General features: G+C 50.0%; 1 protein-coding gene across 1 annotated transcript in view; it reads left to right on the top strand.

The window, feature by feature from the left end:
• Positions 1 to 1503: 1503 nt before the first annotated feature.
• TMC3 (transmembrane channel like 3) overlaps positions 1504 to 13842 on the top strand; it is a 36797-nt gene continuing 24458 nt past the window's right edge. The window contains exons 1-5 of the mRNA XM_066240384.1: positions 1504 to 1586; positions 2877 to 3023; positions 9277 to 9352; positions 11626 to 11707; positions 13611 to 13717. Coding sequence (XP_066096481.1) covers positions 1504 to 1586; positions 2877 to 3023; positions 9277 to 9352; positions 11626 to 11707; positions 13611 to 13717 — 495 coding nt within the window. The remainder of the gene's footprint in view (positions 1587 to 2876; positions 3024 to 9276; positions 9353 to 11625; positions 11708 to 13610; positions 13718 to 13842) is intronic.

Below are 13842 nucleotides of genomic sequence, written 5' to 3'. Positions count from 1 at the left end.
GTTCAACAGAAGAGGCCATTTCTTCTTATTCTGCACCTTCCCACTCAGTTAACGTTCAAGCAACTTGACTGCAAACCAACCACCCTTGTGTTAGAAAAGAGAGGTTTAGCCTGTGAAACTGGGGGAAAGTCCTGGACTTGGCGTTGTGTTTTTGGGCCGAGAATCCCGGTTTGCGGTCGTTGTTTTGAATGACTGGAAATGGGAACCTACTGGTGACAAGGACTCTGGTGCCGTTCTGGCTGAGGAAGGGGAGAGGAGCTGCTGTTCTCTGCTCCAGGCCCAGGATGGGCTGGCATCCCATGTCACAGCAGGTCGTCTGGTTTCAGACTATCTGCATGATTATCTAATCACCTTTAAATTCTTGTTTCCCACCGCAAAACTCTAGACAGCCTCTTGGTTTCTCTTAGCCTGCTAGGATCATCGTTCTGACTAATGTGACCAACTTAGTAAATGTAAACTATAATAAAATGTTAATTTGACCATTATTAATATCATACTGAAGTATTTAGGGGTGACGTGTCATTTCTGGAAACTACTTTTAAAATGGTGTTGGGGAGAATATATAGATTGAAATACAGCAACTGTGGCAAAATGTTACCAATCAGGGAATCTGGGATGAGAATAAACAGTATTTGTGGTACTGTTCTATCAACATTTCTGCAGGTGTGGCTTTTTTAGAACAGAAAACAAAAAGCTGATAAAAATACATAAAAACTAACTGTTCTTTTTTTTTTTTTAAGTGAGAAGAGAGGAGATAGACAGACTTTGGCGTGCGCCCCAACCGGGATCCACCCGGCAACGCCCATCTCTAGCTATCCTCACACCAACCGAGCCATCCTCAACACCCAGGGCTGATGCTGGAACCGAGGCACTGGCTGTGGGAGGGGAAGAGGGAGAGAAGGGGGAGAGGGAGGGGAAGAGAAGCAGATGGCCACTTCTCATGTGTGCCCCGACCAGGGATTGAACATGTCAGGCTGACACTCTACCCACTGAGCAACCCAGCCAAGGCCAAAACAAACTGTCTGACTGTGTCTCTCTGGTCCGATGCTGGCGAACGCAGTTGAGAATCCGATTCCTTCTGGGCCTCTTTCTTGAGAGGTAAAGGGAAAAGATAAGCAGTGCTTTGTCTTCTCCTTACATGTTTTGTGAACACCAGGCACGGTAACCGACGTAGAGTGTTTTGCGAACCTCAGAGCCCTGCCTGGGCACAAGCGGTCACAAATGTGATTACTTGGGCCAAGCCTTCCGCCTTGGCTGTTCAGAGTCCCGCCAATCCCTGCTGCCACCACCGCAACGTTCATATTCATAATTGACATATTCATGATTGACATTCATATTCATGACTGGCCTCTGACTTCTCCTCTGCTCAGCACAGCTGCAGACACAGCCCTGCTTCCGAGAGCAGGGACAGAGCAGCCTGCGGCTCCCTCCATCGGAGCAGACCCTGCCTGCTTCCCTAGCGCCCCGCCCGCCCCTAGTCATCACTGGGAACTGGCAGCTCCCATGAAGCTCTCAGAGGCATCCCAGCACTACAGAAGCATCCGGAGGAATGCCAGCCAGCTCTACCAGGAGTCCCTGTTGCTCAGGTGAGCCCGTCCTGGCCCTCTGCTGGGCCACCAAGGCAGGTGTGTGGGGAAGGGGAGCCTTGCTTGCCTCTGACCAGAGGACCAAGTTGTGTCCTGCTCTGTGCTCCTTCAGGGTGGACTCGGAAACCCCCTTCACCAGGTTCTGCACACTTGGGGTGGCAATATCAGCAAGTGCACAGAGGGAAATGGCTCTACCTCCTTCCTGACCAGGGGATCCGCGTCCGAAAGTGTGGAACCAACCTGGCTTTATCGCCGGCCAGACCCACAGACACACTTGATCTGTTTCTGTTAACTCAATCACAGTGTCGACAGAGAGGAGACAGCACTCTGTCTTAATAAATCAGGCAGCATCTGCTGGGAAAGGCTTCCAACTGGTTAAAAGTGGGGGAGTCTGTTCAAATTTGTTATATATTTCTAAAGGTATGTTAGATCCTCCATGAATTTAGAGGAATTGGACAAAATTCTTCTTTGAATAAGTGAAACAATCTAAATTAGAAAAAGCAATTTTTTTCTCTTTTTTTTCTTTACATGTGTCGTTGATCAAGTAGCCATCACAGAACACTCCTGTGTCCTCCTGCCAAGTTGCATTGAGATTAGTATATTAATTGTAATTGGGAATACATGTTGCTACATGTTGAAAAATTATTCTCCTAGAGAGTAACTATTTCCCTGATACACTTGTCTAGGTGAATTGGCTTAGCTTGTTTCTAGAGAGTAACTATTTCCCTGATACACTTGTCTAGGTGAATTGGCTTAGCTTGTTTCTTGTTCATAGACAGTGCTGCCGGGTCTGCCTCTGTTCTGTCAGATTTCAAATGAATTCAAGTAGGAATGCGGATAGAGGTCCCTGGGGGACAATTCGGTTTCTGTTTATTTCACATCCAGAGTGAGGGAGCAGCAAGAGTCCTGTCTCTATCTCTACGATTAGCTGGCTCTCTCAATGTGCCTGGAAAAGACATCATTTGCCACCAAAGGTGCTGTTTTGAGGAGTCGTTATCAGCCCCCTCTTGTTTCTTTATATGACGTGTTCTGAAAATATCTTTCATCCTGAGAAACCATTCACTTTTGCTGTCCCAACGAAGTGGTGGAATCCAGTGAAAAGTGTCCCCGTGGACAGCTAAACCACCGAGTTCTCTCTCTCCTTCCCCGAGCCCTCCACTCTGCACACACCCGTCCAGTCCCTCAGCTCAGAGGACCTGGGGCAGTGAGGGCGAGGTCTCTGCTGGAAGTCTTTCTACTAATCATCTCTCCCTCCACCCCTACCCCACACCCCCGCCCTGGTCCCTCCAGCAGCCTGGATGGCAGCTTTAATGCCGACGAAACTGGGGACAGCAGTGACCCAGAGCAGATCTTCCAGAACATACAGTTCCAGAAAGATCTCATGGCAAACATTCGCTGCAGACCCTGGAGCATGGGACAGAAGCTGCAGGCACTGAGGTGAGGGGCGCGGCCGCTGTCCCTGGTGGCAGCAGCTGCCCTGGCCCTGGAGCCCGGGGAAGGCCGTGTGCGGGGCCAGGCGCCCTCGCTGGCTGGGAGGGTCCTGCTGGTCTGGGCCCGGCCTCAGGGCCCTTGCCTCCTTTTTGTCTGTCTGGGCTACCCGTGCATGTTGGAGGGAAGCTTTTGGTTTCCTGTCTCCTTTTCAAACACTAGATTTTAGCACTGTGTAGAGATGGACAAAATAAGCAAACTTACTAGAGACGGATGTATAATCCAAATGAAAATTAATGTTAATTGTACGTGTTTGGTAAAAATTTCCCTCTGGTGGAAAAATCTCCATGGGAAGCCAGATGTCTGTACTGCTCGGAGCCTGTGGGGGTTGCTCACATAATAATAGCAGAGGGCTGAGACTAGAAGGCAGATTGCCCAAAACGGTAAGTACCACCTCTGATCACTGGCTATGTGATGTTGGCTAGTTTTCTTAGTTTATCTGAATACCAGCTCCTTTGTCCTTAAAGTTGGCGCGACGGGGAAGAGCAGTCCCCACCCCCTGCGGCAGAGTTCCCCAAATGTCTGCTGTTAGCAGCCAGGGTGCTTCCGGAGGCTCAGAAATCCCTGCGGCCCTCAGACCTCCTGAGTCAGGGGGGGTGGCCGCAGCCCCGCGTCTGTGAGGTGCACTCTGTCTGATTCCTTCGCGTGCTCAGGTGGGAGATGCACCAGCACAGTTAGTTCAAGGATTAAATGAGATGAACACCTCAGTGCTCAGCATTGCGTCTGGGATGTCGTAGTCATTCCCTGCGAGTGACTAGTGACCAGCGATCCAGACGCCTGAGGTCACAGCGAGGGAAGTTAGGTGAGTTAGCGGCCCTGCTGACCTGAGCTGCGGCAGTCCCCGAGACCCGGGCACATGCTGTGTCTGGATTAGAACCTGGCCCTAACTTACTGTTGACTGCCCGTCTAGATGCCAGACAGACAGTGCTCTCTCCCCCGTCTGTCCTGAGGCTGGTGTTTCTTCCCCTGAAATCACACCCTGTGAGATCCCCACGCCTGGCGCTGTCCTTCCAGTCTGAGGGGTGGTGGTGGTGGGGAATCCGGCCTTCAGATGGCACAACATGTGGCTACTGAGGTCCTGTCCGTCATCTGCACTCTCAGAAGCTTCCAGTCACCCTCCATGTCTGCGATCAGCTCTCTCTCTTCTCTCTCTCGGAGTAAAGGGGCGCTTTTCAGATGAGAAGACAGACAGAGACATCCCATGGTTCCCCTCAGGACACATGGCCTCTGAGTGCTGGAACTGAGGTTCAAGTCTGGGCTTCGAGCCCGGCTCCAGTGTTCCAGAACTCTACCAAGATATCGACACTGGAGCACTTTATCCATCCTTCCTTCCTTCCTTCCTTCCTTCCTTCCTTCCTTCCTTCCTTCCTTCCTTCCTTCCCTCCCTCCCTCCCTCCCTCCCTCCCTCCCTCCCTCCCTCCCTCCCTTCCTCCCTCTCTCCCTCTTTCTTTCCTTCCTTCCTTCCTTCCTCCCTTCCTTCCTTCCTTTCTTCCTTCCTTCCTTCCTTCCTCCCTCCCTCCCTCCCTCCCTCCCTCCCTCCCTCCCTCCCTCCCTCTCTCCCTCTTTCTTTCCTTCCTTCTTTCCTCCCTTCCTTCCTTCCTTCCTTCCTTCCTTCCTTCCTCCCTCCCTCCCTCCCTCCCTCCCTCCCTCTCTCCCTCTTTCTTTCCTTCCTTCCTTCCTTCCTCCCTCCCTCCCTCCCTCCCCCCCTCCCTCCCTCTTTCCTTCCTTCCTTCCTTCCTTCCTTCCTTCCTTCCTTCCTTCTTTCTGTCTTTCTTTCTTTTTTTTCCTCCCTCCCTTCCTTCCTTCCTTCCTTCCTTCCTTCCTTCCTTCCTTCCTTCCTTCCTTCCTTCCTTCCTTTCTTTCTCTTTCTTTCCTCAGGAGGGGATATAGAGAGACAGACTCTTGTATGCACCCAACCGAGATCCACCTGGCAACCCTGTGTGGGACCAATGCTTGAATCAACCAAGCTATCCTCAGTGCCTGAGGCCAATGCTTAGGCCAACTGAGACACTGGCTGTGAGAGGGAAAGAGAGAGAGAAGTGAGAAGGAGGGGAAGAGATGCAGATGGTTGCTTCTCCTGTGTCCCCTGACTGGGGATCAAACCCAGGATGTCCACTTGCCAAACCGATGACCCATCCACTGAGCTAACCAGTCAGGGCCCAAGCACTTTATTTAAAAAAAAAAAATGTGTCCAATTAGAATTTTTAAAATCATACAGAAATGCTGATGATTCATGAGTATCTGAACCCTAGGATTTTAAGCATTTTTGGTCTGCAGGCCGATTAGAGCAAGTCAGTTCTCTGTCCAGGCACTTAACAACAGAAGAACAGTCAGGCCTTCCGCGATGAAGCCTGCCACGCTCAGCCAGGCGCTAAGTGGCCCACTCCACGGTGCCAGCCAGCTGGTAAGCTCTGGAGGGCAGCTTGCCCTCTGAGCACCTGCATTTGTCATCTCTTGTCCCACATGTCTCTGCTGTCACCTTGAGGAGCTGCTGGGGCCAGAGTCACAGGTGACACTGGCTGAGGCTCTTCCCCGCGCCCTGCAGACGGGACGCAGAACACTGAGCCCTGACTACTTGGGGAATGCGGGAGGGGCGTTGCCGACACAGAGAAGAGCAGGGAGCTCAAGCCCTGGCTCTCAGACTTGACCACAGCCACCTGTCTGGGGACAGAGCACATTTTTCTATGCCCTTGTGGGGAAATGGGGTCAGTGCCGTTGGAATCAGCACTGTTCTATGGCTCGCCTCGTTTAGGTCCGTTTTCACTGCTCCCTCCATCCCCATGTCACCCCTTGGTCACAGCACCTGCCACACACCTGAGGCTATTGTCACTTTAGGGCCCTTTCCCCCTTAGCTGGTGGGCTCTCTGAGGCAACAACTCTGTTTCATGCGCCTCCTGTAGGCCATTATGCTTGATCCAAGCACGTGTGCAGAAAATGTTCACAGGAGAGACGTGAATTACTGTTTTATTGTGAAGGCCTCACTCTTTTAGATGCAGTGTAGGGTAGGCCGTCAGCCTTCCCCTCACCTGCACATCTGGTTCTGATCAGAAGGAAGCCAGATTATCCGGGCTGTGAAGGTGGGCTGGCTGCAGCATGGGCAGACAGGTCGAAGTCCCTGTGCCCGGTTAGGCAGTGCTTTGAAGGGACCACACTGTTTATGACAGGCTAGTTCCTGTCTCTCGGGGAAGAACCCAGAACTGGTGGGCGTTTCTCAGAGGCTGCCTGGGACCGACAAGCAAGAACGACCTGGCCAGCTGGCTGGTGGGACTAACACATGGAGTGACTCAGGAGGACAGAGGCCATGGACACTGACGTGGTCACCCAAGTGGTCAGCCTCGGGTGACGAGAGTCTCCTCAGTGTAGTGTTGGATGAGTCCCCTTGACAGTGACTTTCGTCTCTAAGAGTCCTTGACGTCAGTCTGTCCCACGGCATGGACATTTGTTTTCTACCCCTGTTGTTCATTTAGGTGTGACTTCAGTCCGTTTTTAAGGATTAACCATTTTTCGTCGAGATGTCAGGTCAGCCCACTGAAGGGTCAGTTAGCATGGCAGTGGTTTGCTTGCACTAAGTTGGGTGCTCTGTGGCTGTCTACACACAATGCTCTTGCTCACATTAAGCAGACACCGCCCTTTTGTTGAAGTGGGTTCTCTGAAGCTCAGCCTTCCCCTCCCAAGAACTGAGTGTGGGAGGCTGGGGGCCCAGATCAAGGGGAGCAGCCGAGAACTAGTGTCCGCTACCAGGGTCTCCAAACTGCTGAGTCCCTACACCAGCCGGAATCAGGGAAGGGCTTTAAGAAATTCTGTCGGGGCCCTGGCTAGGTTGCTCAATGGATAAAGTGTCCCAGGGCGCTGAGGTCACAGGTTCAAGCCCCAGTCAGGGCAGGTGCGAGAAGCTATCAGTGAGGACACAACTAAGTGGAACAACTAAGTGGAACAAGGAGCTGATGCTTCTCTCTCTCCCTCTCTGCCTATTTCCCTCTCCTTTCCTCTGTCTCTCTAAAATCAATAAAAAAATAAAAATAAACTCCATTGTAGTATGGTGATCACCAGAAGGAAAGGGGAGGTGGAGGAGGTAGAGGGGGGTAAGGGGCAATAAATGGTGATGGAAGGGGACTAGATGTTGGGTGGTGAACTCACAGTAAATATACAGGTGATGTGTTATAGAATTGTACACTTGCAACCTAGATGGTTTTCACCAATGTAGCCCAAGTAAATGCAATTTAAGTGTGTGTGTGTGTGTGTGTGTGTGTGTGTATATATATATATATATATACACACATACATATATAGGTCTACCGGAAAGTTCTGTCCGTTTTTGGAATAAAACAAAATACAAATTTTTGTTACTGTCAATAAACTTTATTAAATAGTATAATTGCCATTATTATTAATGATTTCTTGCCAGTGTGAGGGCAATTTGTATATCCCATTTTTGAAAAATGTTTTATCTTATGATGTGAAAAATTGAACCAGTGCTTGTTTGATATCTTCTTCATTTTTGAATTTTTTGCCCTTCAAAAAATTTTGTAAGGACAAAAATAAGTGATAGTCGGAGGGTGCTAAGTCCGGGGAATATGGTGGATGCGACAGACATGCTTCTGTAGCATTTCTTCCTTGTTGAAATTCGTAAAAATTACAGTGGCGTAAATGAACTTTATCAGTAGCCATGGGTACACTATCACTTCACACATAAGACTAACGTGAATCAACTTTGTTTTAATTTGCTACGTCAGTATGTATACATTAAGTGATAAAAATAGAGAGGCCCACGTGTGCCAAATAAACATGTGCTTAAGTGTCAAAACTTGTGAGCCTGACCAGATGGTGGCGCAGTGGATAGAGCGTCGGACTGGGATGCGGAAGGACCCAGGTTCGAGACCCTGAGGTCACAGGCTTGAGCGCGGGCTCATCTGGCTTGAGCAAAGAGCTCACCAGCTTGGACCCAAGGTCGCTGGCCCCAGCAGGGGGTTACTCGGTCTGCTGAAGGCCCACGGTCAAGGCACATGTGAGAGAGCAATCAATGAACAACTAAGAAGTCGCAACGCACAATGAGAAACTGATGATTGATGCTTCTCATCTCTCTCCGTTCCTGTCTGTCTGTCCCTGTCTATCTCTGCCTCTGTAAAAAAACAAACAAACAAACAAACAAAAAAAAACTTGTTGTGATAGAAACAGAACTTTCCGGTAGACCATATATATATATATATATATACACACACACACACACACACACACACACACACACATAAAAGAAATTCCATTGTAACTGATCTGGATATTCATCATTTGTATGAATTAATCCATTTAAACAGTAAAGAAAATCTGTTTTCCCAGTTTTATTGAGAACTAATTGACGTATATCACTGTATAAGTTTAAGATGTGCAGCAGGATGGTCTGATTTACAGGATTGTGAAATGACTACAACAGGTTCAGTTAACATCCATCATCTTGTGCTGATACAACCACCACAACAAAAGTTTTTCCTTGTGATGAGGACCCTCGCCCCCCCCCAACCTCCCTGTGCGCCGGCCACGTGCGGGCCACTGTCCTCACGCTGCACCCAACAGCTCATCTTATATATCATATAAGTCAGGGGTCCCCAAACTTTTTACACAGGGGGCCAGTTCACTGTCCCTCAGACCGTTGGAGGGCCAGACTATAAAAGAAACTATGAACACATCCCTATGCACACTGCACATATCTTATTTTAAAGTAAAAAAACAAAACGGGAACAAATACAATATTTAAAATAAAGAACAAGTAAATTTAAATCAACCAACTGACCAGTATTTCAATGGGAACTATGCTCCTCTCACTGACCACCAATGAAAGAGGTGCCCCTTCCGGAAGTGTGGCGCGGGCCAGATAAATGGCCTCAGGGGGCCTGATGTGGCCTGCAGGCCGTAGTTTGGGGACCCCTGATATAAGTGCTTCCTCACCTTATAACGGAAAGCCTTTTCCCGCCTTCCTCCGATTCCACCTTCCCCCTTTGGCAACCAAAAGTCTCATCTCTCAGAAAATACTTTCTAAGGGTATTTTCCAGTTACCAAAAGCCAGGAGCTGAGAGATTTGCTGACTCTACCTCCCCAGCATGTGGTCCTAAGTTGGGGGCCCCTGATCCTGTGGGACGTTCACATCTTGGGGGGGGGGGGTGACTCGCATGATGAAGTTGCGCTCACTGTCCTGTCTTTCCTCTCTCAGACGAGCGAAGGAGATCGTGCTGAGGTTTGAAGGGAGGCTGACCAGGACCCGAGGCTACCAAGCCGCAGGTGCAGAGGTAAGGAGTCCCGTGTGGGCGTCCCCCTCCTGTGGTCTCAGCAGGTGGCACCTGCCATTGCACCTGTGTGAGCCGTCAGTCGTGAGCGGATGCAGAGCGGGTCTGCTGGGCGGGGAGGTCTGCACTTCCTCACACCTGGGTTGTAGTCCTAGATACTGTCACTTCCCAGTTGTGTGACCCTAGTCATCAGAAATAGGTCTCTTCTGCTGAGAGAATGACTTCACATCTTTCCTGACTTCACCCCACCCACACAGACAGGTTTTCCTCACCAGATTTCTTATAATGAGAAAGGCACAGGCCTATGCTAATTGCCCGTTTTATAATACAGTGCTAAGGTTTTTGTTCCTAATTTTTCCCATTCAGTTTACTTAGAGCTAAACTTCAGTATATATGGAAATTAATCTGTCTATAAAGACATTATAATAATTTTCATAACTGTTTAGAAAACTAAAAAAAAATCACATCTTCTTCTGGGACCCCTACGTCTCAGTAGAGTGTCTTTTTTAAAAATCTCACGTTTCAGTCATTGACTATTTAATTTTCACATCAGAGTAATTATAAGATGTTTTGGCTTCTGTTTTCACCTCCCACCTCAACAAGGATTTTTCCACGTTGCCGTGCGTTTTTTCTCTTACCGTTTGCAATGCCTTTGCCGTGGAGAAGCGTGGTGTTTGCTCCCACGCCTTCCCGAATCCTGGTCATCAACAAATTGTGCTTTTCCATCCCGTTTGCCTCTAGAAGCTCCTTCGGCGCAGTTGCTGGAGGTTCCCCTACCGGTGTGGGCGTCAGGGCCACTCCATTAGTCCTCCGTTGCTTTTTTTTTTTTTTGTATTTTTCTGAAGCTGGAAACGGGGAGAGACAGACTCCCGCATGCGCCCCACCGGGATCCACCCGGCACGCCCACCAGGGGGCGACGCTCTGCCCACCAGGGGGCGACGCTCTGCCCACCAGGGGGCGATGCTCTGCCCCTCTGGGGCGTCGCTCTGCCGCGACCAGAGCCACTCTAGCTCCTGGGGCAGAGGCCAAGGAGCCATCCCCAGCGCCCGGGCCATCTTTGCTCCAGTGGAGTCTTGGCTGCGGGAGGGGAAGAGAGAGACAGAGAGGAAGGAGGGGGGAGGGGTGGAGAAGCAGATGGGCGCTTCTCCTGTGTGCCCTGGCCGGGAATCGAACCCGGGACTTCTGTACGCCAGGCCGACGCTCTACCACTGAGCCAACCGGCCAGGGCCCTCCGTTGCTCTTTAAGCTGAGCGTGGCCCCTGGGTCCTCAAACGTCCCAGACACGGGGGGGGGGAGGGGGGGTTCGCATCTCCGCCTACAAGAGCCTTGCTGCTTCATTCTGTGCCGTGGATTGAAACCCTCACACAGTTTTAAATTTAAAGAGCACACTGAGTACCATGGATTGAACCTTTTATCTTGTCAGATGAGGACATCATCTCCGAAAGAAAAAAAGTAACTTTTCCCCGGGGTGCAGCGTAAGATGGGTGACGGCGGGGCTCGAACCCCGGTCTCCGACCTCCTACCCGAACGCTTCTCGCACTCCGGGTTCTGCAGTGGTCCCCAGACGCCAGCGCCTCCCTACCCGACCCTCCCAGGGGCTCTGGGCGCGTGGGGGTGGGAGGTCAGGAGACGCCGGTCCTCTCTCTGGGTGGCAGGAGACAGCAGGGACACTAAAGCAGCCCGCGTGGGTGTGGCCGGCAGAACGGGAGAGGCCAAAGATGACTGCCCAGCGGTGACGGAGGGGGGTGTTTCTGGTGCAGAGAAGCCCTGCGCCGTCGCCGTGGGGCGGCCGCACTCCACGTGGGTTTTGAATCATGAGCAGCGGAGGGACAGTTCCAGGCTCTGCTAACGTTCAGGTTTCCCTGCGGCCGCCACCCCGGCCTGGGCAGACACGTCCGGGACGGCGCTCCCCCCACGTGTCGTCGGTGTCAGAACCAGGTGCTGCCTGCGTTCAGGGCGCTGTAATTGCATTTGCAGCCATTGCTTCTGCAATGATGTCATTTGCTTCCAACACAAGCCCAGATGGTCTGTGTGTTAAAATGAACAGCCTGCCAAGGTTGTGTCGGGAGCAGGGCACACAGTCCGCTCCGTCCTCCTTTGAGAAAAACCACACACACTTGAACTTTTAGCGATTGCATCTTACACGTGAAGCCCTGATTCAGGGCATCAGGTGTGTGTGTCTGGGAGCCCCTCCACCATCCGGAACCGGGAACCCGTAATCATCGCTGTCCTAATGAATGCAGAGCGCCCCAGTCCCTCCACTCCACTCCTTCCAGCTCTGGCGGAAGCTGGCTCGGCTGGCCTGCAACTTCGTGGTGCTCTTCGTGCCGTGGGAGATGAGGATCAAGAAAATCGAGAGTGAGTTTGCCCCTTGGTAGAGCAGGACTGGCGGGGGTGGGGGTGGGGGTGGGGGGCTGGCGCTCACCCTGCGTGGCCTGGGCTCAGGTACCCACGGCGGCCTGGGCTGGACATAGGACAGTGGAGTGGGAAGCAGTGTCTCTCCCCCCCACCCCCGGATGACACAGTCCCCATTCCACTGTGACTCCGCTGTCCTCTGTTAGTTCATTCATTAGACCAGAGAGATTGGGTAAGAACTAACACGGGCAACTGCAAAACAAAAGTACAAAAGTTTGCTTATTCGTAGCCTCTTTGCCTCCTTCTCTGGAAGACTGCCCTTGGCCTACATTGTTCCACATGGTGGGCCCATGTCCCCTGGTCCCCCTGCCCCGTAGGAGACCATAACTGACTGAGAGGACCCTCTGTCCATGGGGGACCAGCTTGCCCCTGTGGGTCAGGCTAAGCCAGGCTCCCGCTGAGACCAGTCCTCACTCGGTGCCCTCCCCTCCTCCCCGGCCCTTTGCCCCTTTCTTCCGAGAGCCCCGTCCTCAGCCTGTCACGGTTCCTGACCCTGTTCCCCAGGCTCTGTGTCTAGAAGACTTGAGTGTAGACAGAGCAACTTACTGTAGTTATTTACCCTGCAATGACGCCACCTAGTGGAAGGTTAGAAACTTCCTACATGTTGCATAATGGGGAGTATGTTACATAAACAGGAAAATTCATTTAATTGAACAATAAAGTTCATTTTATAGAAGAACATTTTTATATGTAAAACATACACTTGTACCATATTGAAAACACAAGATGCATGCTTTGAGAGATGCCAGTTACTCTAAAGAGTAATTCTAGTGGTGATTTTAATTGAGTGATGGTGGTGATTGTTTTTCCTTTGTGATGTTTTGCGTCTTCCTAGTTACCATGACAAGCATAAACTAGACTTGAAAAAATTCAAGAGAGGTTATTTTTTTAAAGTATGATACAAGTCTGCCTGCTCCAGAAATTCATCAAAGTATCATTCACACCCTCATTTTACTCCTTCTATGCTCCCTTCTAAGTAAAAATTTGTTTTTAAATACACTATTTGAAGCCTGACCGGTGGTAGTACAATAGAGAAGAGCATTGACCCAGGATGTTGAGGACCCAGGTCCGAAACCCCTGAGGTCGCTGGTTTGAGTGCACGGTCATCCAGCTTGAGCGTGGGATCATAGACATGACCCCATGGTCGCTGGCTTCAATCCCGGGGTCACTGCCTTGAAGCCCGAGGTTGCTGGCTTGAGCAAGTGGTCACTGGCTGGGCTGGAATCCCCTGGTCAAGGCACATATGAGAAAGTAATCAATGAATAACTAAATGCCTCAACTATGAGTTGATGTTTCTCATCTCCCTTCCTGTCTGTCCCTGCCTGTCTCCCTCTCTCTCTCTTGCTAAAATAAATAAATAAACAAACTATTTGAAAATAAGTTTAGATGTACAGAAAAACCATAAAAAGAATTCCCATAACCCTTCATCCAGTTTCCCCTAATGTCAACATCAGGAAAATTATTTCCGTTGAAGCTAAGAAAAATGAGTCCTTAGAAAAATCCTTGAAATTCGCAAAACTATACAAAATAAAAAAAAGATACGTGACAGTCTCAAAAGATGCTGATTCTTCTGAACTATATAAAATGTTGTAAATTTGGTCAAAGTATTTTAGATGAATATGTCATTATGGAAATTATTTTGTTAGGGATTTTTTTTCTCTCCATAAATGACTGGTATTTATTCATGAGCGTCTTGATCCATATAAATGACCATTTGGGGGAAACACCTTAATTTGGTGCAACTCTGGCACTTTTAATAAGAAAAACTGCAGTGTTGCTTTAGGGAGAACTTCCTGCATAGCAGGGGCTTTGTAGGAGCTGTGCTGTTTGTCTCATCTTCCTCTAGGTCATTTTGGATCTGGGGTTGCCTCCTATTTCATCTTCTTGAGGTGGCTGTTTGGAATTAATATTGTGCTCACGGTTATGACAGGTGCTTTTATTGTCATCCCAGAGGTAAGAACCAGCAAGCAAATGCTTTATCTTGAAATTAAGACCCTGGCTGGTTGGTTCAGTGGTAGAGCATTGGTTTGGCATGTGAAAGTCCCAGGTTCAATTCACTGTCAGGGCACACAGGAGAA

The sequence above is a fragment of the Saccopteryx bilineata genome, chromosome 7 (assembly GCF_036850765.1).
Source record: "Saccopteryx bilineata isolate mSacBil1 chromosome 7, mSacBil1_pri_phased_curated, whole genome shotgun sequence".
NCBI classification, from domain to species: Eukaryota; Metazoa; Chordata; class Mammalia; order Chiroptera; family Emballonuridae; genus Saccopteryx; species Saccopteryx bilineata.
This window is presented reverse-complemented; position numbering and strand designations above follow the sequence as displayed.